This window comes from Ptychodera flava, chromosome 16, assembly GCF_041260155.1.
Source record: "Ptychodera flava strain L36383 chromosome 16, AS_Pfla_20210202, whole genome shotgun sequence".
NCBI lineage: Eukaryota > Metazoa > Hemichordata > Enteropneusta > Ptychoderidae > Ptychodera > Ptychodera flava.
The window spans coordinates 30,665,092-30,692,297 of NC_091943.1; the positions used below are offsets into that span (position 1 = coordinate 30,665,092).

General features: G+C 36.0%; 2 protein-coding genes and 1 long non-coding RNA gene across 3 annotated transcripts in view; 2 read left to right on the top strand and 1 right to left on the bottom strand.

Moving 5' to 3' along the window:
* Positions 1-716: 716 nt before the first annotated feature.
* Positions 717-12,475, bottom strand: LOC139114570 (uncharacterized). The gene is made up of 7 exons (XM_070676379.1): positions 12,278-12,475; positions 6,436-6,557; positions 5,926-5,992; positions 5,246-5,362; positions 4,707-4,895; positions 2,718-2,828; positions 717-1,496 (listed from the first exon to the last, which is right to left on the bottom strand). Exons 1-7 carry the CDS (start codon positions 12,452-12,454, stop codon positions 1,314-1,316), a joined length of 966 nt encoding a protein of 321 aa, XP_070532480.1. The 5' UTR covers positions 12,455-12,475; the 3' UTR covers positions 717-1,313.
* On the top strand, positions 2,727-4,116 carry LOC139114586 (uncharacterized). The gene is made up of 3 exons (XR_011547902.1): positions 2,727-2,858; positions 3,373-3,481; positions 3,979-4,116. It is a non-coding gene; the product is annotated as an uncharacterized lncRNA (long non-coding RNA).
* The window catches only part of LOC139114563 (uncharacterized), a 485,747-nt gene continuing 465,636 nt past the window's right edge, over positions 7,096-27,206 (top strand). The window contains exon 1 of the mRNA XM_070676366.1: positions 7,096-7,105. The gene's annotated coding sequence lies outside the window, so the exon portion shown is untranslated. The remainder of the gene's footprint in view (positions 7,106-27,206) is intronic.

Here is a 27,206-nt window from a genome sequence, read left to right on the forward strand (position 1 = left end):
TGAGGTTATTCCCAAAATACCGGGATTTATGTCCGAGTACATTTTTAATAGAAATAAGGGAAAAAGGAACATTTTCAATGCCAAAATAGTTACCATGGCAACTTGAAACATTAAAATAAGTCTGGTTTTGTGTTCTCTGACCCGAACTCCCTCACTAGATAATTTTCATATCAATCAAAGTAACTTTTCATGGGATATTAGAAAAAATGATATTTTCAACCCCTAAAATGGTTACCATGGAAACATGGGGCAGTGATATCGATATCATATTTGGTCTTTTCGACCCAAAATACCCTACTTGTGAAATTTTCACGGAAATTGAACCTATTATTATTCGCGTTATTATTTCTATATAATACTTATATTATTATTATTACAAGTTTAGGGCAAAAGCTATTAAAAACTGATTTAATAACATATTTAAGGGTGATTGAGTCACATCATTGGTAATCAGCAATTTCGTGAGTTTTCCCGTAAAAGTGCAGAATACACAGTATTTGCGTGGGAGTATTTGATTGCGTTCCGCGTGACGTCATGACTTTGCAACCGGGGCTTGACGATGACTGGGCTCCCATGGGATACGCGAGGATATGTGAGGGGATGGATGGATTAATGGAGTGATATCAGCGAGAGAGAGACAGAGACAGAGACAGAGACACATAGAGAGAGAGAGAGGGAGAGAGAGATCCAAAATTATTTTCACTATCGTCAAGGTCGGCATTAGAATAAACAGTATATATTTATTGCAACTGGTATATTAACAGGGTAACATTATTATAAAGTGACCAGCGACGAAGTGTAAACAACTTTCCCGTTAAGTTTGTTCGGCAAATTGTAATGACACGAAGTCATTGCATGCTCAACGCACACATTTGCAAACGTGAAGACCAGAATTCCACATCAAGGATACTTATTTCATGAGTTCAAGATGCACACAGTGTCTAGTAGAATTGTTGGAACGATAGGTTCACGGCTAACAATTTACAATTGGGGCACACATGGCACTTTCAGGTCATGGCTATGCTATGAAAGGGTGCATGGTGGATATCATACAAGTGATTGGTTCTGTGATCACACGATGAAGTCAGCTATAGGCCTACATTGAAATTAATAAAGTACTAAAACAACAATGCTGATTCACACTGTTCTACCCATTACACTACCGGATATTTGGCAAAATGAACACTAACTTTACTTGAACGATTTAATGTATTAAAGATCAAGCTGATTTCTGAATGCTGCAGAAATGAGACATTCAGTTCAGAAGTTAGATGCTGTCGATCAGTCGTCTGAGCCCTGCAGAAATGAGACATTCATTTCAGATAGACTGCCTCAAGCTTCTGTTTCAGAAATTCATCCATTGTTATTGGTTCGTATTTGTCACTGTCACCGATGCAGGTCACAACGTAATCTCTGTCCGCGTTGTAGAAGAAGGCGATAGAAAATCGGCTCGAACGCTTGGCTTCATCGGTTGTTGGCATGACGACACGATGCACCTAGGGTAGAATTAAATAATTGATCAACTTTTTCAATGGTGCCTCACAACGTGAATAAGAGGTATATCTTGCTCGTTCATGCCTAATTCTTGTACATCAAAATTACCCCATATGTTCGACGCTTTTCAACTCTCGCCCCTTCCATTCTCTTTAAAGTTTCCCTCAAAGGCTGTTAACCACACTGCCCGTTAAAAGCAAGAAATTTGCAGGCACTGATACAGGCGGCCCAAAACATAGATCTCTGTTCATATCTCTGTACACACTATCCTCCTACATCACTGTTTACAAACTTGAGCCACCGCATTATTACAACTCCTGTTCCGCCTTTAGCAACAGAGACCTGCACCACAGGTTTGTGACAATGAATACACAGAATCGTTTAACCTTAACGACTTACTGTAGAGTAAAGTTCGAACTTTTCCTTGAGGCAGGCATATCTCCTTTATTGAAGTTATCGCATTCACAATTTTACAACATTGCATTTATTTTGAAACAATTCTCGAATATAAATTACAATATATGGGACGACATTGAAAATATAATACACTAGCGACTACAGCATTTGAGTTCAGATTTACCCGCAACATATAATGTTCAGACAACTGTCCCGCCCTGATGACCTAGATACATGTAATAGTCAGTTTGTGTACTTTGCAAGCTTTGTCGAAACGTGCATATTCAAGAGTCGACACACAGACTTATTATATTTGTCTAGCTTCACCTGTAACCTTTCTGTTGAAATCTGATAACTCTAAGGTACATTAAGGTGGAATAAGCCATGTGACACATTGAGACTGACACTTTTCTGTTGTACCGCTTTTGGGGCTCATTTCGAAGCTGTTGATGTAAGTAAGTTCTCATACTATCAGTTCTGTGAAAATCGAAAGTTTAATTTTTCCCAATCGAGTTAATACAGATATAGCGGCCATTTCGAATTTTAAATTTCGCCAAATATGTCGGTAATTTGATTCTTAAGGTGCAACATTTACACGATGGTATGAGATATTTTATTCTTGATTTGGTAGGAGAATGGGTTAACGTTTCCCTTAGGAAAGTTTTATCAGGACCTGTGCGTATTGCCTTTATGACTATCATGGCCCTCGGGGAAGAGTTAATGATTGAATCAGGGAAATAAATAAACGAATGGAAGCAAGACCATGAGGATGGTAAAACGCGCGCAGCTCCAATTTTTGTCCACCTGGCGTCAATTTTCATACTTACATTTGAAACCAACTTGTCAACTGTCCACCTCTGCATCGTGTCACCTATGTTTACGACGATTGTTCCTTCTATCGGTGGGACAGGAATGAAATCACCATCCTTTGCCTGGACCTAGATTAGAAGATGTGGAAGAAACAAAAGGTAAAGCCTGCTACGAAATCGATGTAATTGAGAATCTATTTACCGTATTCAGATTCATTTTTGTCAGGCTAATAATGCGGGCATTGCCATTATTAACCCTTACTGATAGTTCACATATGATATATTTTGTTACCTACATATTTCTTAAGAATGCAAGATTGCTGAAAAAACATTAATTATAGAATGTACCAGAGTGCACACACACACTCACACACACTCACACACACACATATATATATATATATATATATATATATATATATATATATATAACTGGCATATCAAAGTGCATACTGCACTATGCATGTTCTTATTACCATGTCTTTAAATAATACACTCTGATCTTTAGGTTGCATTACAAGCAAAAGTTTTGCATTTCTTTTTATCGTGAATAAAACTAAATTTAAATTTACAGACAACATGAAGTTCATCGGTAATATGACGTCAAAACAAACCCAATTATCAAAATCATTCAAGTTAATAAAATTACCAGGTCGTATAAACACAATTTCAGAAAGGACCATCTTGAACAACGTATACGTGGTGGTACAACAGAAGCTGGATATGTACGAAGGCTACACATATACCTGTTGCAAGGCCCTGCATTACACTTTGGTGAAAAGGTGATAAAGTACTCAGAAGATCCCACTATCCCCATATGGTTTAAGTGCAAGAGGAGGTCTTTGCCAGTATTTATGGGGACAATGACGTGGAATATAGGGTTAATGTCACTGTGAACCAAACCAGTAAGTTGGTGCATACTCGTTCAACTTGTTCAACTCGCTAACATGCACAGTGTGCATGTTAGCAAAATACTATGTTGTAATGATTATCAACAAAATGAAAATGTTTTAATTAGCAACTAAACAGGTCAAAAATAAGCTGGACATGTTACTACAAATTCTTCCTAATATCGAAAAGTATGTTAAGAATACTACACTTTAATGTTGATCTGTTAATAATATTTAAGTATCATGATTAACAAATCCCGAGAATTGAGTTAGCTTATTCCTAATTAAATGATAACAAGGTTAATGACCTTATGTAATTAAGCTTTCTATCAATGTTGAATGCTCTGAATTGTAATAAGACCTCTATGGTCTATATTGGTCATACCCAGGGTTGGTTTATGGCATATGTTTGGTGAGCAAGTCCAAGCTAACGGACTTCTGTAATTAAGGGTATAAATAGAAGCTGAATGGACTGAATTGGATCAAACTTCTGTGCTACATTTGTCATGCATACATTACTTATGTAGAGAGTTTGATTTGGTGAGTATTCAATACTGCTTATCAGTTAATTTGCGCAAGCTGTATATCAAATCTGGACACATTTAACTTTCAACAATGTTATTATATCATAGTATATTCAATATACATACAAAGTTTCGTCAATTTTGGTTAAGTCAATTCAGATAAATATCCCTAATAAGAAAGTTCATTAAATATGCAAATTAGGAATTATCTTATGTCACCCCTTAACACCTTTCACAGCTGATATTTCTTGATGTGATCAACATTCGTAGCGAATCTCATCAAATTGTGTGCAGTTGTTCTCAGTGTATATCTGTTTTTTCTAAAATCATTAATTATGCAAATCAGCAAACGGTATGCAAGCGATACTTGCATACCGAACTAATCAGTTCTTGCGATTTGCTAACTAAATCTATGTACCACATTTGATTCATATCTGATTAGCCGTTTTTAAGATCTCGGACCAATAGACAGACAGACAGGCAGACAGACACACACACACACACACATATACAGACAGACAGACATTGCTGCAACATAAGCTCACGTGTGTGAATACGTGAGCTAAAAAGTCAAGTCACGGGATATGTCTTACCTCAAGACCACCCTTGTCATCTTGGAAAAGTAGTGTAATGAGGCTAAAATCCGAATGTTCTCCACATCGGATCTGACCATCCTTTGGGTTCGTGCTTTCAAGTATTGGTGGATAATGAAGACATTTTATCACTGTCTCATTTTCGGGGCCGCCGACTTTCCTGCACGCTTTTACAAAGTGATATGGATCCTGAGAGTTACGAAAAGTATAAAACATACATAACAAGAAAGAAGTAATTTCACATAAGTGTGATAAGATATTTTTGGTGACAATCACCAATCCTTTGACGTCCAATCATATCAAGTTATATTGATAAAAGGTGAACAATAGGCATATAATAACATAACTTTTGGAGTTGAAAAAGTAAATGTCAAAAAGAGACAAAAATACTTAAAAATGACTTGAAAGTTGCAATTACATGGGATACCTTTGTGCTTCCAAGATTTCACATGAGCATACATTAACATAGAGCTTTTATTTTCAATTTTTTTGTGAGTGGGAAATAGCTGAAAATTACAGAAGCAAATCAAATAAAGTACCTCTAAGTTCAGTCCTCGAGCAAGCACTTCTAACATACGATTCCCAAGCTCTGTGCACTTTTGAAAAAGGGCCAGCAACGTCCCCTCGAAATCCGGCAGCTCATCCTCAGGAATTTTCTGGTTTGGAGGGAAGTTGGAGAGAATATTCATACATACATACATACATACATACATACATACATACATACATACATACATACATACATACACACACACACACACACACACATACATACATACATACATATATATATATATATATATATATATATATATATATATATATATATATATATATATATATATATATATATATATATCTTGTGATTGCTGGAAATATGAAACTTAAGTAACACATGTAATTTGTACTTGCCGTTATTTGTGTTAATATATAATATATAATTTATAATATATAATATATAATATATAAAATATAGAGAGAGAGAGAGAGAGAAGAGAGAGAGAGAGAGAGAGAGAGAGAGAGAGAATTGGGTAATCCAATATTTTAATTCTACTTTCGGTGTAAAGTCAAGGGGGTAATTATTTGAGTTTACGTTCATGTGTGCACCATCAGGACGAGTTGGTTGTCAGTGATGGAGGCAAAGGATGTCATAACATAACATCAGTAGAAACCGTGTGCTGCACACCAGTAATTTACCCTCAGTATTTGTCTTTCGTACCTTGACCAAAAGTTTGGGAGTATAAGCAAACCCCTCTTTCAAGTCTGTCGGTCTCCGAGGGTTCAATCTGTGAAGCGAAAAGGGAATTACACATAGTTCTGTAAAATGTTTGTCTAGATATATTCTGCAGCAAACCCTTGGGATGGCTTAGCTAAAAGATAACATGAAGATCATTATCTAAAGAGAATATTTTAATAACCCGGGAATTCATTACGAAAAACAAAACATTCTCCACTTGCGGTTTGAGTGAAACGAGATGAAGGTTGAATTAAGACCTCGTGTGACTGTCGATTTGTCAAATGAATTTTGTTTTGTCTCGAACTATATATTTTCTCAGCCGTACATGAAACTTGGATCAAAGTTTAACAGTAAATGATAATTGCGCCTGCTTTTGTATACACAGTACTCGGTCTGCTAAACAAATGCCATAACTTTATCATATACCTACTAAAGCGTGAAATAACCAGGAGGATACTGAAGCTACTAAAAGAAATCAACATCATTACTAACTTTTGTCTTCCTGTTTCAGTGTAACCATAGTTTCGTGATATCTCTTCATCCATCGCATATTTTATTTTGACATCTTTAGGGAGTTCGAAGAATTTCCTCGCTTGCGAAAAAACCTTGTTGATCTGTAGGAAGGTTGACAACAGGGTGGTCAAAAGGTTAAGTTGAATGATTCTGTGCATTGAATGAGCGATGAAATGACACTATGAGTTATATTTGTGGTGGTTGGGAATGGGGACTTAACATTTACAGAATTATTTGTCTACCTTGCAAACAGTACAAATTGAATGCTTTAAGGATAACATAAGGTTGGAAGACAAACAAGGTCAAAACTGACCAATCAAATAAATTTACTTGCAATATCCATATCCCATTTCAGACAAAATTTACATATGTGAAATTGTTATCATAATGATATGTATGAACACGGTCATCCATGGGAAACGATGGCCTTTGCTATATGGTTGGCGGTATTTTTCGCAAATGTCCACATACAAACTATAGTATGTTTTGTAATAAACAATCTCTCTCTCTCTCTCTCTCTCTCTCTCTCTCTCTCTCTCTCTCTCTCTCTCTATATATATATATATTATATATATATATATATATATATATATATATACTCTCTATATATATATACATTTTTATATATATGTGTGTGTGCGTGTGTGTATGTATGTCTGTCTATCTGTCTGTCAGTCTGTCTGTCTGTCTGTATCAACTAACTTGACAACAAAACCTCTTTGTAATTATAACTATTTCATAGCGGGGCATAGGACCACAGGACGGAGATTTGAAATTTCATTTCCACACAAACGATAATGTAATCCTATGATTATGTTTTCTGATGAATGTCGATTCCAATTTGTGCACAAAATAGCCATGAGTGCAGAAGTAATGCCTAAGATTCTTTTAGTAGCAATTTTGGAGTTAAAAAAATAATTAAACCGGCAGTACAACTAAATAACTCAATGATCGATATTAATTGATTAATATTATCAGCTTGGTGACAATATTACGTCAATTGTTAATATGACAGAAACATTGATGATGTGTTAAACAACCTAACTTTCACCCCGGAAAACTCTAAAAGCAAACACGGAAATCTTAAGGACATTTTTTGTATCTTTTGACCTTATATTGTTGCACGAGAAGTTGAAAATGTTGTTCGACTTACTGAGAGATGTCTAAAGAACGGTCGACCATAGACAACTTCCATCCCGTTTGCGTACACTGTAAAGAAAAACCTTGGGTCAGAGGTTAATGGTGGCTACCGTTGACCTGCGATAAGACCACACTGCTAACTGCTATCTAGGCCGCTTTAAGCATCCGCGTGTAAAAAAATAAACCATACGAAGTGAAAGTCGAGAGCGCAGTGTAGCAGTTTAGGGATTCCCTATTACCGATGCCGTTTGCTCAGTTACATTTTGACGGTCAGTTTTTAATGGAGATCTTGACGGCCAATCCTGCTCTTAGATACACCATTCTTTGCTGCTACAGAGCACATTTTTGTAATGGGCATTTCAAATGCCTACAAGCTGCAAGAAGCCGACGACTCGGACAAGGCCTATTTTTTTGTCTCGTTTGTACCTCCATATGTAGACTTTCCCAAAGCCTGTGGGCATAGAAACGATAAAACAGAGTACAATGAAGGGATAAACTTCAGTAGACAGTCACGTTATTGTCGAGGTGATCGCGAAATTGAAGCATATACAACAGAGGGGCCTCTACTGTCTATAATTGAAGCTGCTTCGGCGACGGACACGTACATCATGTACATTGTTGCAATGGGTGAAAGCTAGCTCTGCGTGGCAGGGTTGTGCCAAATCGCTGGCAGCACCTCGGTTGCGGCGTGCAGTTTCTCCACCAAAAACAACCCCTTTTAAATCCCAAACTCGCACTGAGTTTCGTTTTCGAGCACACCCGCCTCGCCTGGGTACACGATTAGCCCTGCTTACAGGTCTTTGTGTTCCCGGCGTTATGAAGCGAGGAGGCCGTATGACGCCTGGAACACACAGACCTGTATGCAGGGCCAGGTACACAATGCGCTCAGCTGCGCTTCTGAACTTACGCAAAACCCACTTTTGGGAGTGGGTAGGAGGCACGGAGGCCGTAAGCGACTTATAGGGTCTAGGCAACTGTCATTGCGATGTACTCACTTTTGGTTCGAAATGCGATGCAACTGATACAAATAATTACACGATGCATAGAGAATAACAACATTCGAACAGATCTTGTGTGTCGAGAGGTGACTCCAATCGCGAGCAGTATCAATGACAGTACTCGCCCGGCGCGGTGTCACGATGTCACAGATGCTACACCGTGCACTGTTCAGTCCGAGTGCGATGTTTCCAAGTTCAACAAGTGATCATGTCGTGTTTGTAAAACGAACCAACGTAATGGCAAGAAAATGCCCTAAAAATCTTAAAAGTTGACGAAGATTTGCTAACGATCAAATGCACAGAAAATGCATTTTTCTGTATCTGTTTCACAATCACCACAACAAGCTGTCATCGTTTTAGTTTACCATTGACCAAATTGCGTTTATGGTTTTATTGTTTAACAGTCCGTGTCATCGATACTAAAATCAAACTTACAAGCAAATGCCCTCTTTATTTCATTATTTGACAGTAGTTTGTGAGACGTGCATTTGTTTATGCACCGTGAGCTCATCGATATGCATTGTGCTGAAGTTACTGTGTAGGTGACGGCCGCTCAGCTTTCTAGCTGTACTTTGATAGTTGACGTCTGCGTAGTAAGGGGAACACCATTTGATTTCTGGGGGGGGGTATGGAGGATTTTGAGAAAAAAAATTTGTCGCCAGGTGAGATAGAAGAAAAAAAAATTGATCCTGCCATGGCCTGAGAAAAAAAAATTGTCATAACAGACAGAAGTGAAAAAAAAAATTGTCACAATGCACCAGAAATTAGCAAAATTTGGAAACCCTATTCTAATGTATTCTTTGCCGGCGCGCCGCCATAGGCGGCGCAAATGTTTTTACCATAAGCAATTCTTATGTTTTTTTTCCCAGCACTTATGATATAAGCATGCACTACATAGGTCTACTTACACCTCAGTGCACTCAATGTTTTCCTTCCCTTTTCTGACCCAAGAAATCATATTTCAGGATTTCTGTTGCAATATCTCAATGGCATAGGCACTATCTAAAGGGGACTTTTTGACTTCTGTAAATTGTGAAAATTTTAAAACACAAGACAGGAGTCAATAAACTAGTGTTAAAATCAATATAATATTCTCTCAATATAAATATATTAGGAAGATGTACAAGTTGACAATGAAATATTGAGGAACAACAAATGTAATGAAATACAAGGGAGAGGGTCACTAAAAAATTGAAAACTTCAGGGGGCGTTACTCAAAATGTGGAGAGGAAGAAGGGGGACGGGGTTACTCAATTTTTTTTGGCGAAATAAATTGAAACACATCTCAGATTGCACCATTGCACACATCCATTTCTCAAAATTTTCAATGCGAGAGGGGGGCACCCCCTCTCGTGCTCTCCCCCCCCCCCTTGGCTCTTCTAACAGTGTTACTGGTAAAAGACAAATTTAAAATACCTATCGGATTGCACTACACTGCACCGTAGCGCACATCAATTTCTCAAAATTTTCACAGGATCTAGGACAAAACTGAACTGTTGTGAATTCATCCTTTATTATCGCAGAAACATGTTTTTATTTACCTCAGTTCAATGACCATTTTGACAGTTAAACATACCATATTCATGCTTTTCATTAGAAGCTGGCAGCTGGAGAAATGACACAAGAAGGTCACAGATTTTCCGTTCCTGTATATTTATTTATCTTCAGTCTCTGGCAAACAGAACTGTTTTTCACAAATTGTATTGTCATTGTTTGGTTGTTGAATATTGTGACACAAACACTGATCATGCATAAAATGTAAAAAAATATTGCAGTGTTCAATGTCATTTTCAAACAGTTTTACCAAATGCAAAATAACCTGAAACTCCTCTCAGATTGCACCATTAAACACATCAATTTCCCAAAATTTCCAATACGAGAGGGGGAAACCCCCTCTCGTGCTCTCCCCCTTTGGGTGTTCTAACAGTTTCACTTAGTAAAAAAAAATTAAAAAACACCTCTCAGATCGCACCAGACTGCACCATTGCACACATCAATATCTTAAACTTTCCATGCAAGATAGGGGAAAGCCCCTGTGACACTTTCCCCCTAAGCCTCTCACGTGTTCTCCCCCTGTACTTCTCACTGTCTCCCTGTACTTTCAAATTCTGCCCGGTCAGATATCCTAGTGAAAACCCTGTCATAATACCCATCCAAATTAAACATTTTACAATATGGTTAGATACTGCGTGAGCTTTTATATCTTTATTTTATTGTGACTTGCAATTTCATTTTGATGGGTTCACCTTTTTTGAACCATCATGAGATAACTGATGATAGTCTAGCAGAGTACATCAGGATTTCAAAGGTCTTTACTGTTGCTGTATTTTGTAAATTTTACAAATACATGTATTTGTATTTAACTTTTCTAAGTGGGGGATCAGTCAAAATTTCAGAGTTAGAGAGGGGAGTTACTCAAATTCATCATGGTTGACAGGGGGTGGGGTGTCACTTGAAATTTCTGTTTCAGGCCGTAAATAATGACGGCTCCCTTATATACAACGCATCAGAAACTTGATGACAAGAAAAAAAATTGCATTGCTACTCCATTTGGAAAAAAAAAATTGATGCAGCTCTGACAGTAGAAAAAAAAATTGCTGTCACTGTGACAGGAAAAAAAAATTTGCTCCCATACCCATTTCCTCCATACCCCCCCCCCCAAAAAAAAATCAAATGGTTCTCCCCTAATATTGGTCATGTGCTGGGGTTCAATCATGGCGGTTGGTTCAAATCGCGCGGACGCCCTTACCAACATTGAATCTTGCCGTAAAGAGCAAGAAGGTGATTTTACATATCCTTGAAGCTGTCCATAGTCACAATTTAGGTCTCCTCTTGATTTGACCGGGGATTTCAGTCATCGAAAAAATGAAAAAAAAAAAAAAAAAGTCAAAAGATACAAATAATGTCACTTTAAGGATCTTATCAAAGCATTCATTACAAACGTATTTTTGATATTTGATACATGTTTCATATACATCAGTTTCCCTGTGCTCATAGAGTGATAAGCGACAGTGGTAGAGAGGTTGTGTCCTTATCAAGTTGATTGATCTAAGTCTTTCCGAGAAAATATGCAAGGTGCATATGTAAATTTGCACCCTACCCATTACGCCTACATGTACATTTTGAATCGTATGACCTTAGTACTGTTTGTTCCAGTACAGAGCTGAGCCTTCACTTTGAAAACTGCCCAGGGCCCAAAGACAACAGTCATAACAATACAAAAGGATTCAACACTTGTAGCAGTTGAACCCCGTGCTGGACACAGAATCGAAAGGTAATTGGGTCAATCGTACAAATCGGCCGGTCAAAATGTCAGTGAAAAGACATTTTTGAAGGGCTGAACCGTGACTGTTGAACATAGTATAAACGTTAGTAATGATAGTTTTTTCTGGCTAAAGCACAGCTAAGATTGTGCAAGGTTTACCACTTCTACAGCATGTTTAAAGAAATTAAACAACATGAACTGTTTTTCATATCAAACAAACTTTATGAAATAAGGTCAAAAAGGAGAGAACCTGTCGTTTTAATGGCAAATTACACACTTCTGTTACTCCTTCCATCTCCTGTTACTCCTTGCCATCATCGTGGAATCATGTACCAGCAAGGATATTACAGTCGGGTGGCTATAGCTCTTAATGCCACAGAGAATTTGTCCTACTTTACAAAACACCGAGAAATCCTACCTCCTCTTTACATATGCCGTGATTCGACAAATACAGGAATCCACTGGAAGACAGAGAATTGCTAACACTGTCGACTAGATCCTTGAATGTCTCGCTATCAGGGGAAGTGCGCTGCAGACTGTATGCTGAAAAGTCAATGACAGGAAAAGTGCTGTCGTGTCCTGCCATGGTGTCCATTTTATGGCGTAAGCATATCACCGCTGTACTCGGGTGTGACGTCGTTGGGGGTTATTGAAAAATCACTAGGTCAAGGGTCGTACTCGCAAACGCCCGTGATTGTTTGCTCATATTGTAGTGTTTTCATTTTCGTCCCGATTTTCACAGTTTGATTTGGAGAATTAGATTAGTTTTCTGCTTTAACAGTGTCTTGAGCGTAAAAAAAATTCTCCCTGGGGAGGGTCTCTCCCTGAGTAATGACCTAGCCAAATTCTCAGACTCTGTATTATTGCTTCAATAAAGTATATTTTCATTTGGCGCTCAGGTTGCATACAAAAGACGATATTTTCTGAAGAGAATAATGTATATCAAAGAATTTCATTGACGATATTCTGGTTTTTATAACACAATACGATAAAGATAACTTGTTGCGAGTAACTCATAAGTAACGAATTGTTTATTATACACAATACAATCATTATTACCTTAGAAATACTGTGGAGAAGTAAATTTAAACTTTATTTCTAATTCTTTTTGCACTTTATTTTAGACTTGAATCGAACACAGAACTCATGACATGTAACTGCAAGGAAAAGTTCACATGATAATATAATCACACTCATGAAAGGGTGACTTCACATAAATTACAGAATAGTATACAGAATACAGAATAGTTACAGTCTTGAAAATTGAACCATGAATCATTATATATTTGTTTTTTTCATTTCATGCTAATATTACTCTACTCCAACATTGGACGGAACGTTCGTATTAGACAAGATACCGGTTGCACTTCCAACAATTAGTTGAGTAATTATGGGTAGCCGACTTGCAGGGTTACATCGTTCAGCGCTGTTCAGTGTTGTGTCACCGAATATGCCAAACCTGTGCAGACCATAGACGTCTTGTAATAGTCTATAATTGGTACACTTGCAAAATCAAAGCTGTAAGAAGGAAAATACTTGTAAACGTGGAAAACTTCAAATTGGAGGAAGCTGGAAGCATGGCGATCCTCGCAGTTGGCATTCTAATCGTTCTAACCTGAACAGCGCTGTTCAAATTGTGGTTTCATTGTAACTATAACATCCGTACAAACCACAGGCGCATGGTGACAGTTTTTGTAATTGGGTCGACGGCAAGATGAAAGCTATAAGAAGGGAGCTGCTTGCAAAACTTATACTATTTGCAAGTGAAGGATGCTGGTTTGTATGATGACCCTTCGTGTTGGCACTGGCGGTTATCGAGACACCAACTTCAATCTGTATGCTACCTGGGTAATATTGGAGTGGTTAAAAGTGTGACGGCATTTAGAAAATTCCAAACTATGATGTACATACTGTTGTGTGCCCACATTGGTAATGGCAGTTGTTATCACCGAGATAGATGATCCCGAGGTCAATCTTGACAAGGTAAAACTAATTCCAAAACTGGTATTGCAAAAATAACTTTTAAGAACATCTTTAGACAGGGACGGCCTTCCTTGCGTAGTCTTGCACAAGTATAATATTCGTTTCATTTTTTTCCGATCACAAGAGATAAAAAGTCATGTAATAGGTTTGCGAATGCAAATTCTACGCCAAATATTCTTACATCGTTCATTGCACGCTTAATTCAAAGCAACCTGAAAAGTATAGTTCAAAAATTGGCTTAGTCCGATAAATCGTACAGTATAGTGTTACCACAGCAAAGAAAACGACGCTTTGGTTGCACCTTACAAACAATAGGATTCACTCGTAATTGGTGGCTGAGCTGCAGGTGTTCATCATGCCAACTTGTGTTCTCTTGTTAAACTAGCCGTTATTGAAATTGCTACAATGTATTTTACACAATCACCGTTCGATGAAAGGTTCTGCGTCCGGTACGTTTGCAAGACCAGTGTGGTATCAAGAAAGCTGCCCACGAACATGCAGGCCCCCAAAAGTAAAGAAAACTTGTTGTTTGACGATCCTGGTCGTTGGCGCAATTTCAGTGAAGTATTCAAATTTTATATTTTGGATACTCATAATCGTACACCGCACACTCCATACCTCGCACAACGGGGATAGAGAGCTCAGAAATATGCATTGGCATAATAAGAGCGGTTAAAAACGATAAAGATGTGGAGGAAGCTCAAAACTGCATCTTCGTTATGTTACTGGAACAGTTACATCTAAAATTTGTACAGTTGCAAGATTAAAGCGATAAGGAGGGAGTCTTTGAAAGCGGTAAAGTTGAGGGGAAAATTCCAAAGTACGGCGCAGTTGTGACAGAAATCAATTTAATTTCGGGAGATATCCCACAAGTACAAATCTAGAATCTAGTTAATACATTGAAACAGAGAAGTGAAAAATTAGTCAACAGTTACAGCTAATGTCCCTTTAAGACAAGGGTATTATGAAAATCTTGTCGCATAAACAACACAATTCATGCTCAATGGTCAAATTAACGAATATACGTCTGCTTTCAAGTTGATGTCAAAATTGCACAACTAAGATCGGAGATTCAACCACTTGTTTTAATGATGGGGTTACAGCAGAGTGTTGTGATTGCAGACTTATTTACTTGTGAACATGATTCATACGTTGTAATTAAGAATCCAATACAATAATTACTTCATTTAATGTCTATAAATAGTGCTACTTTTGTAATGTTCATCAAGCTTGACAACCCCCGTATTCATCAATAGTAAAATGTGACCCGCCCCCGAATTTTTCATCTCATTTGATTGATTAACCCTTTGCACGTGCACCCTAAGTCCCTGGGTTGGAGTTGACATTTTGAAGTACCATGTGGCATGCCTTCTGAATTCTGTAATAGTTTCCTCATAGACTACAATGTACAGTGAATCAACATTTCGGTGAAAATCCAAAATCAAATGTCTTGCACACACATGCACGTGTAACCTCCCTAGTCTAATCAAGTAAATTAATATAAATAATCAAGCGTACATAAATACACAGATTTTGCTAGTTTTGTATTGGAAAAATATTCATAGTTTCTCAAAGACTACAATGTATTTCTGTTGTAAATGAAATGAAAAGTGACTCGAACCCACATCCCCGAATACATTTCTGATGCTCTACCAACTGAGCTAATGGATCAGTTTGAATTACCGTGGTTGGTCCTGTCACTTAGATGGGGCTCTTCATTTCATGTGCGTGTATAGTGATGTATACATTGTATAGTGAATCAACATTTTGGTGAACTACCCAAATCATATTTAGGAGCATCTACGTCCCAATATCTCATTTTATACTGATATACAGTCACTGACACACCACAATGTCCTCCGACCGTTGAATGAGTAGTTGACAGAATATAGATATCAGTCAAAGTGACTCATGAGAACCGGGTAGTACGAGAGATGCAGTTTACCTCTGTGAACTTTACAGTCAGTCAAAGTTACTTGTCAGAATAACTGATTAACAAAGCACTTGCCCCATTGGTGTTCTTATTTACATTTGTTAATCTTGGTTGTTTAGATGTATGTTATCACAAAGTTCAAAAATGTTTGCACACATTCAATATAAAACTTTAAAAACTGGAGCTATTTTCCGAAGTATTCAAAGTGTTATAAAAGTCATATCGTGAACATAGCATGACTCTTATTTCTCTTGGTCAACTTGAAATTTCATCTTAGTGTACAAAAGTGCTCTTTTTTGCTTGTTACATGTACTACCATGCTCGGACAGAATAAAGCCATGTTCGTATTCTGTTTTATATACGTTTTAGTCAATTCTGTTGTTTTTGCCATAACTCCATACAAACCTTCGTAAAATTTTACCCCCACAAATCATTAATTGTAAAATTTGGCCCTACAAAACCAACGGTTTTGTAAAGTCGATTCCCCCACCCACTCCGATTTCCACAGACAAGACTAAATAACGTAATGACAATACAAGGTACATAAACTGAAGGCTTTTGTGTACATTCAGAAAACTACAAATACATTAACGTACAATGCGCCTCAGTGCTGATATTCGCACTCACACAACTTTTCACCAAATAACAATAGATTTGTCGCTTTGGGTCAATCTTGACGGGTGCGGCTAGCTGGCAGGGTACGCTTTGCCATTCCGGACACCTGGTACCACCACTATTTTGTGGTTCAAGATGATCCCATTGCCTTTGTCATTTCCCTGGTAAATTTCTTAGTTACCTTGAATGATAACGATTATTGGACCTGATTTGATGTCTATTACGATACTGTTTTCATCTACCATTTCTGGGGTTTCGTTTTGCAGCTCATGAAATAATTACAGTAGTTTTCGTCGGCTTTTTGTGAACATCGAAACTTTTATTTTTCCCCTTAAAGTTAACACAAGGGTACTGGCCATTTTGAATTTCAAGAGTCGGTGTAAATATCTTATTGTTTTTAACTCTGGTACTAAATTTTGCACGATGACGCTATGATTGTTATCATTGATTTCGAAAGGGAATGATTGAAAGTTTCCTAACAGAAAGTTTGAGCAAACGTTTAAGTCTTTTAATTTAGAGGTACATACATACAGTATTGTGATAAGAACATCTCACCTAATAACAGCAACATGATGTCATCACTACATAATTAACGAAATGACTGTATAATATGATGACAATACAGTTGTACATTTTGGAAATATTATATAAGACGATAAAGACTTATAAAACATAAGATTATCACAGAGGTTAATCACAAGTTGAAACAACTGAACTAAGTCACACTGTTTGAAAATAACGAAACATTTAGGAAGAAATCCTTACGACAAACCTTAGGCGAAATCTCAATAACGGAATTTTAAAACTGCAACACGATTGGAAATATTTTGGGTTTATAGGATTTTGAAATGTTTGTCAAAACTATTGACAAATAAGGTACCAGACCATAATTTGTTGCTACAGACTAAGGTAAATTTCTTAATTTTGTTCAATCTACTTGGCAACAATGTTAGGTTAACTGTTTTTTACTAAATCTAGTCAAATTTGCTTTTTTGCAAATGTAAATGCAGTGAAATAAACAAAAACTTTGCAAACTGTACTTATCATATAATTCTGCAGAATGTTTTGAACCTTACAAATTTTCATCCTCTACCTGTTTTTGATATATCACGGTTGTAAAATTGCGATTTACTGATGACGCTATACAGGGCATTATTAAGAGACCATAATATAGTGACAATATTGTTAAACGAAAGGGAATAATTATACAATAAAAGATCACAACATTGTGAAAAGACTTATTGATGATGGAAAGCCTATCTAACACATTCTGCACACTTAGACCATACAAGCAAAGCGTATGGTGTACCTATTGAATACCAATGTCATTGGTGTCGAAATATGCTTTGGAATTCGAAATTTCATTTAACGCGCAAAGGAGTTAGTAATCAGTTTATCAAGAACTGTACTGTCGACCGCTAGACACAGGTAACCCTGAGTTTGACCAATTAACCTCAGAAATGCGATCAGTGCTTTGAGTTACTATAATGAAACTCTCAGCCCTTCTCTTATCAAATCAAGAATAGAAATAGTGAGTCATCGGGCAGAGTTTGGAACTAGAGATACAAATTACCCCAGACTTTGCGATATTTAAAATTCAAAATGGCCACCTCGCCTGTGTTAACTCTACGCGGAAAAATTACATTTGGATTTTCGAAAAACTAAGACAGTATACATTTTTTTTTCTTCAAAAGTTTATGAATGAGCCCCCACAATCAGTAGATGAGAAAACAGTTGTAGACATTTGAGAGTCCGAATATCTGTCCCCGAGGCGCGTTCTAACTTAACTTTACCTAAGTATGTCCAATGTAATTCAGAATTCTGATCAGATTCAGTGGATTAAGGTTTGATTAGTTCATTAAATATGCACAAAGAAGCCTATAAACGGTGAGCCACGCCCAAGAATCCAAACCCATAGTATCATCATAAATCCACTGATATTACTTTTTAAAGACACGTCAAATTTCGTCGATTTACTCTCCAGATTTGGATGGTAAGCCAAATCAACAATAATGCAAACTTGTCTTGATTATGTACTTGATTATGTACGAACAACCTAGATCAAACCCCTTGAATAACTTGATACAAAATGTCAATAGTTTCTGTTGTGAATTAATGGAACAGAAATGTTTCATTTGAAAATAAACTCCTCATCCAATCCAAAGGGAACGGGGCAATCTTTGCGAATCTACAAGCCAAATTAGATTGCCATTGAGAAACGTTTCAGGAAAAAAGGATCCTGAAGAAAAGTGTACAAACATTATCAAAATATTCTGAAAAATTAAGATATGGTAACATAAACTAATTTTAGTATAGGATAAAGCCTGAGTACGAGGGCTCTTCTGGTATATAAAGTCCAACCCAACGATAAAATGTCGAGGCCGCAGGCCGAGACATTTTATCGTAGGGTTGGACTTTATATACCAGAAGAGCCCGAGTACGAGGGTTTTATCCGGCTTAAAAACTATCGCCCCTAACTGATATATTTTCGTTTTCAATGTGTTTACGTCAACCGTCCCCTTTGTCAATGTAACATGTTTAGGATATGAATTAAAACTTTTATTTGTGAAATAGCCTTCCAATGTAATGGAACATCCTATAAATGCCCTAGGGCACATTAGTTTATGTTTGTACCACCGCAGATTTTGTGTTGCAGCTGGTTTCCGCTGTGTTACCAAATTTGAATATTAGGGAAAAACGTACCAGATGTCTACAGAATATGACATGTTCACTTTTGATTGGACAGTACTTTACTACGGCGCTGTCATTCGTTTCTGGAATTTGGTGACCAAGGCTTTACGAGTAAATAAAACACCCTGAATTGAGCACTCTGATTGGTCAATCAACAGTAGATAGGTTTTAAATAAACTTAAATACGCAACCTTAAAAAGATACCTGTCATATTTCAAATCTATAGTATAAGTGGTATCAGAGAAAGTCATATATTGAATAAAATAAGAATATAGTGCAAAGTTGCCAGAGGATGCTGAAATATGGACGACTATCCCCTAAGACTCAGGATGGCTTTTACGTAACTAAGACAAGTCACATTAATTTTTTATGCCAGTGCAAAGTCATGTTCAGCAAACTCTTTTAGAATTACTTAAAACCAATAATTTGTGATTAATAGGCAAGTGATCCTAAATGTTGTACGGGAGGATAAAGTTTAATATAATTGAGATGTAAATGGATGGTTTGAAAATTGGTTTAAGTGGAAACGTGAATTCCATACATCTCAAACCGACCAAAACACACTGAATTAGTGAATTTAAAATATGTTTAATAATAACATATAAGTGGGATAAAATCCCCTCATTTGATATATTCAAGAAAGATATTTCAAGCTCAGAAAGCAAGAGATGGAAATTCTGTGACCAATAAAACCTGACCAAACATAAAATAGGTCTCGAGAATGCTTGGTGGTTGAGATACAGCTTAGTGTTTATATGGCATCAAGTTAAGTGGCTATATTTGATGTTTTGCGGCAATTTTAGCTTCCCTTAATTATTTTACAATTTATATCACTAAAAAAACTTATTCTTCAACCGTGAATATCAACATATTTGTCTCTACGATGCATTTTAAGCGGATATATACCTTGATATTTGTTGGGGAAACCTTCTTGGCAGCTACCTTGGATTGTTTGGTTTAAGTTCAGACTTTCATGGTTGATTTTTAGCTCACGTGTGTAAACACGTGGGCTAATGTCATATAGTCCGTGGGCTGGGGGGGGGGGCCCACCGTGCACCCCCCCCCACATCCCTACTTCTTGGGTATTTTTTTGTTCTTTAGGACCTGCTGAACAAGAAAAGATGTTAACATTGGATATTTTGGGATGCACTACCTATCTGGGCTGGTTTTTGATTTGCATGTACCGCAAAAAATGGCGAAAAATGGGTAAGGGTAAGGGGTACTATATCCTCCCCTACATTGAGTAAACTAGCATGAAATAGCACAAACTATACATTTTGGAAAGCTGAGATTCTGCTCTTTATGAGAACACCAACTTTAGCAAAATTAATTTGTGTACATAGAATAGGACGACTTTAAAATGAATTTTTTTGACAATTTTGAAATTTTTTACCCAAAATACCATGTAACAATTGTATTTACTTGTTATTAAGCAAATTTTTCACAGCATTTTGTGTTTGAATTCTTTATTACCACATATTTAACAAGAAAAAAGTGTTCACATCAGATTTTTAACTATACACTACTTCTCTGGAGTCAATTTTGAATTGCGTGTATCTGTATGGGGTGTGCAAAAGCTAGGGGTAGGGGTACAACATTCTTTCCTTGATGAAGTAAACTGGCTTGAAATGCCATATACCTTATAGTTTTAGAAAGCTTAGATACTGGTCTTTCTAAAATGCATAAAGTTTTAGTGAAAAAATATGACGTCATAGAATTGGATAACTTTAAATCGATTTTTTCTGGTAATTCAGTATTTTTAACCGGAAGAAATACGATAACTATTATTTCCTTCTTATGAAGCAAATCAAACACATTTATGGATGTTATTTACTAATTGCAATGTGCTGAAGAAGAAAATAAATGTCAAAATTGGGTATTTACCATGCATTATTGTCTCTAGTCACTAAAATGGCAAGTTTTTGCTACATTGGTATATCGTGAATGGGCATTTTATTGTTATGCAATGAACTAATGCACAGCCTTAAAAGAAGACTCGAAAACGTGCACACATAGTCATATGCCATTCTTTTCTCCTTCAAGTAAATAGATTATTGACGACTGTCTATTGTTATGATTTAATTTTTAAATATTTTTCTATAAAAATATTTTGTTTAAGGCGTATTTGGAAAATTGTCTATGCCTCCTTGTCTTACTTTATATACAGCAAGCATTACTAACAATCTATTAGGCCGAGGCTAGAGGGACGTCTACGTGCACCTCCCCCCCCCCTCACCCCACAGGATAACAAACCTGTAATTTTCAGAAGCCTTGGGATCCCTAGAATAAGAAATGGGATTTTAACAGACAAAATATAGGGACTCAATAGCTGTTACGGTCATGTTTTGAAGGGTACCACAAAATCACGATTTTGTGACCCACGTGGATTTTTGTCAAACCTGTCTTCTTGTACGTGATCTGCTGAGCTTACTGTTTAACATGACCTAGGTTATGAGGTATCATTAGAAAGGTGATTTATTCTTCTTGAAAATGGTATATAGCAATATGCAATATCTTCTATAGTTTTCATGAAATAGCGCCATAATTTACCCCATACCCCAAAGTTTTATGTCACAAATTACTGTCAAAACTAATCTAAATTCCACCAATTATTTACCTATACATAATACAAAAGGCAATACTGTGTATTAACTTTGTGTTATTTGCTACAGGTACATGTTAGAAACTTGGAATAAACTTTTAACAGAAAAAACAGAAAAAATATTGGGATCCTGTAGCTGTAACAGTCATATTTTGAAGGGTACGAAAAATCACAGTATTACTGACTCACATTCGTTTTTGTTAAACCTGTCTTCTTGTAAGTCTTCTGCTGAGCTTATTTTGAACATAACGAGGCCAATGGGGTACCATTAGAAAGTTAATTTACTCTTCTTTAAAATGATATGTTGCAATATGCAATATCTTCTATAGTTTTTATGAAATAAGATCAAAACTTACCCCATACTCCAACGTTTTATGTCACAAATTACCATCAAAACTAATCTCAAATTCTACCAATTATTTTCCTAGACACATTACAAAGGCAATTCTTTGTATAAAATATATTTTATTTGGTACAGGGACATGTCAAAAATATGAGTTAGACTTTGAAGAGACAAAATATTGGTATTGAATGACTGTTACTGGCATGTTTTGAAGGGTACCGTGAAGTCAGAGTATTACCGACTCGCATATATTTTTGTTAAATGTGTCGTCTTGTAAGTTTTCTTTTGAGCTTACTTTTACCATAGCCTAAATTATGGGCTACCATTGGAAAGACAATTTATTTGGCTTTAAAATGACATATTGTAATATGCAATATATCTTCTATAGTTTTTATGAAATAGGACCAAACCGTACCCCATACCCCAAAGTTTTATGTCACAAATTACTGTCAAAACTAGCATTTAATTTCGATAATTCTATAAAAAAGACAAACTTTGTATGAAACCTATTTTATTTGTTACAGAGACATTTCCAACTATGAAGATACCATTAACAGGATAATTATTGTGATTTAATAGCTGTTAGCATCATAAGGATAGCGGGATATATATTGCTGAAACCCGTGAAATTTTATTAAACAAGTTTCCATGAAATTTATCTGCCAACCTTTATTTTATTCGTAACACAGATTATAGGGTATCATTACAAAGCTTTTATCACTCTTTATTTTAGCATATGATAAAGTGCATTATCATCTGAAGTTGTAATGAAATGGCAAAAAAACTTACCCCAGCCCTTAGTTTTATTTGCAAACTACATCTGTTCGAAAACTTTGCAGTTTGCGAATTTGGGATATGGGGTAAGTCTGGTCCTATTTCATGAAAACTATTAAAGATATTTCATATTACAATATGTCACTTTAAGGCAAAATAAATTTTCTTTCCAATGATAGCCTATAGGATAGGTTAGAGTAAAATGTAAGCTCAGCAGATGACACATTTAGCAAAAACACATACGAGTGGGCAAGACTGAGACTTTACAGTACCCTTCAAAACATGACGGCAAACAACCATTCATTCCCAATATTTTGTCTGTTAAACGTCTATCTAATATTTGTTACATATCTCTGTAGCAAATAAAACAAATTTCATACAAATCATTGCCTTTTGTAATATGTCTAGATGAAAGTTTGGTAGAACTTGAGATTAGTAGTGACAGTAATTTCCAATATAAACTTAGGGGTGTTGGGTAAGTTTTGGTCTTATTTCCTGAATACTTAAGAAGATATTATATATTACAATATGTCATATCAAAGAAGAAAAAATTACCTTTCTAACGATACCTCAATAGCCGGGTTATGTTAAAAAATAGGCTCAGCAGATGACTTACAATAAGACAGGTTTAACCAAACGTATGCGAGTTGGCAATACTGTGAGTTTGTGGTACCCTTCAAAATATGACTGTTACAGCTACAGCTTCACAATATTTTTCTGTTAAAAGTTCGTTTCAAGTTTCTAACATGAACCTAAAGCAAATATACTAAATTTAATACAAATCATTGCCCTTTATATTATGTCCCGGTCAATAGTTGTCAGAATTTTAGATTAGTTTTGACGGTAATTTGGAATATAAAACTTTGGGGTATGGGTAAGTTGTGGTCCTATTTCATGAAAACTATAGAAGATATTGCATATTGCTATATACCATTTTCAAGAAGAGTAAATTACCTTTCTAATAATGCCCAACTTGCTACATTATGTTAAAAATTAAGCTCAGTAGAAGACTTATAAGAAGACAGGTTTAACAAAATGTATGCGAGTTGGCAGTACAGTGATTTTGCAGTACCATTCAAAATATGACTGTTACAGCTACAGCATCCGGATATTTTTCTGTTAAAAGTTTATTTCAAGTTACTAACATTTACTTGTATCAAATAAAACAAATCTGATACAAAGCATTGCCCTTTGTATAATGTCTAGGTAAATAATTGGTAGAATTTAAGATCAGTTTTGACAGTAATTTGTGACATAAAACTTTGGGGTATGGGGTACGGTTTGGTCCTATTTCATAAAAACTATAGAAGATATTGCATATTACAATATGTCATTTTAAAGCCAAATAAATTGTCTTTCCAATGGCAGCCCATAATTTAGGCTATGGTAAAAAGTAAGCTCAATAGAAAACTTACAAGACGACACATTTAACAAAAACATATGCGAGTCGGTAATACTCTGACTTCACGGTACCCTTCAAAACATGCCAGTAACAGTCATTCAATACCAATATTTTGTCTCTTTAAAGTCTAACTCATATTTTTGACATGTCCCTGTACCAAATAAAATATATTTTATACAAAGAATTGCCTTTTGTAATGTGTCTAGGAAAATAATTGGTAGAATTTGAGATTAGTTTTGATGGTAATTTGTGACATAAAACGTTGGAGTATGGGGTAAGTTTTGATCTTATTTCATGAAAACTATAGAAGATATTGCATATTGCAACATATCATTTTAAAGAAGAGTAAATTAACTTTCTAATGGTACCCCATTGGCCTCGTTATGTTCAAAATAAGCTCAGCAGAAGACTTACAAGAAGACAGGTTTAACAAAACGAATGCGAGTCAGTAATACTGTGATTTTTCGGTACCCTTCAAAATATGACTGTTACAGCTACAGGATCCCAATATCTTTTCTGTTAAAAGTTTATTCCAAGTTTGTAACATGTACCTGTAGCAAATAACACAAAGTTAATACACAGTATTGCCTTTTGTATTATGTATAGGTAAATAATTGGTGGAATTTAGATTAGTTTTGACAGTAATTTGTGACATAAAACTTTGGGGTATGGGGTAAATTATGGCGCTATTTCATGAAAACTATAGAAGATATTGCATATTGCTATATACCATTTTCAAGGAGAATAAATCACCTTTCTAATGATACCTTATAACCTAGGTCATGTTAAACAGTAAGCTCAGCAGATCACGTACAAGAAGACAGGTTTGACAAAAATCCACGTGGGTCACAAAATCGTGATTTTGTGGTACCCTTCAAAACATGAACGTAACAGCTATTGAGTCCCTATATTTTGTCTGTTAAAATCCCATTTCTTATTCTAGGGATCCCAAGGCTTCTGAAAATTACAGGTTTGTTATCCTGTGGGGTGAGGGGGAGGTGCACGTAGACGCCCCTCTAGCCTCGGCCTAATAGATTGTTAGTAATGCTTGCTGTATATAAAGTAAGACAAGGAGGCATAGACAATTTTCCAAATACGCCTTAAACAAAATTATTTTATAGAAAAATATTTAAAAATTAAATCATAACAATAGACAGTCGTCAATAATCTATTTACTTGAAGGAGAAAATGGCAATATGACTATGTGTGCACGTTTTCGAGTCTTCTTTTTAAGGCTGTGCATTAGTTCATTGCATAACAATAAAATGCCCATTCACGATATACCAATGTAGCAAAACTTGCTATTTTAGTGACTAGAGACAATAATGCATGGTAAATACCCAATTTTGACATTTATTTTCTTCTTCAGCACATTGCAATTAGTAAATAACATCCATAAATCTGTTTGATTTGCTTCATAAGGAGGAAATAATAGTTATCGTATTTTCTTCCGGTTAAAAATACTGAATTACCAGAAAAAATCGATTTAAAGTTATCCAATTCTATGACGTCATATTTTTTCACTAAAACTTTATGCATTTTAGAAAGACCAGTATCTAAGCTTTCTAAAACTATAAGGTATATGGCATTTCAAGCCAGTTTACTTCATCAAGGAAAGAATGTTGTACCCCTACCCCTAGCTTTTGCACACCCCATACAGATACACGCAATTCAAAATTGACTCAAGAGAAGTAGTGTATAGTTAAATATCTAATGTGAACACTTTTTTTCTTGTTTAATATGTGGGAATAAATAATTCAAACACAAAAAGCTGTCAAAATTTTGCTTAATAACAAGTAAATCACAATTGTTACATGGTATTTTGGGTAAAAAATTTCAAAATTGTCAAAAAAATTCATTTTAAAGTCGTCCTATTCTATGTACACAAATTAATTTTGCTAAAGTTGGTGTTTCTCATAAAGAGCAGAATCTCAGCTTTCCAAAAATGTATAGTTTGTGCTATTTCATGCTAGTTTACTCAATGTAGGGGAGGATATAGTACCCCTTACCCTTACCCATTTTTCGCCATTTTTTGCGGTACATGCAAATCAAAAACCAGCCCAGATAGGTAGTGCATCCCAAAATATCCAATGTTAACATCTTTTTTCTTGTTCAGCAGGTCCTAAAGAACAAAAAAATACCCAAGAAGTAGGGATGTGGGGGGGGTGCACGGTGGGCCCCTCCAGCCCACGGACTAATAGCGATGTCTGTCTGTCTGTCCGCGTGTGTGTGTATGTTAGTGTGTGTGTGTGTGTGTGTGTCTGTCTGTCTGTCTGTTTACACGATAACTCAAAACGCCTGAACGGATTCAAGTCAGATTTGGTACACAGGTACCATATGCTACTTGCAAGAACTGATTAGATTTTGGTTAGTGTGGCTTGCATATTAATGAAGTTATGCAATATTGTTTTTTTCCATACAATGGTTTCCCTATGGAGACGGTAATGACAGTGTAGACATATATCAAGAAATACTGCACAAAATTTCATGAAACTATTCACAGATGACAATCTCAGAACATTATGATGATACTGTGAGTGTCATGTCAATTTTCTTCTCATTTGCATATTTAATGAACTTTTGTTATTAGTGAGATAACTCTGAAATTCCTGCACCAAACTTGATGATACTTGCAACAAATATTGATCTGATATATATCTAATTATACTTAGAAGCATTAGGCAGTGTCAAGTTAATAAATAGCTCATTTGCATATTTTATGAAGGTTTGTAATTAGTCATATAACTCCGATAGAACTTCACCAAATGTGATGAAATCTGCTGCAGATACTGATCCGACTGATATCTAACTGTAGTGTAAAGCATTTAGTAGTGTGAAATTAATTAAGGGTTCATTTGCATATTTAATGAACTTTGTAATTAGGTATATAACTCTGAAATTACGGTACTCAAGTCAGTGAAATTGGGTACAGATATTGTTTTGATAAATATCTAATTGTACTGAGAAGCATTTGGCAGTGTCAAGTTAACAAATAGGTCATTTG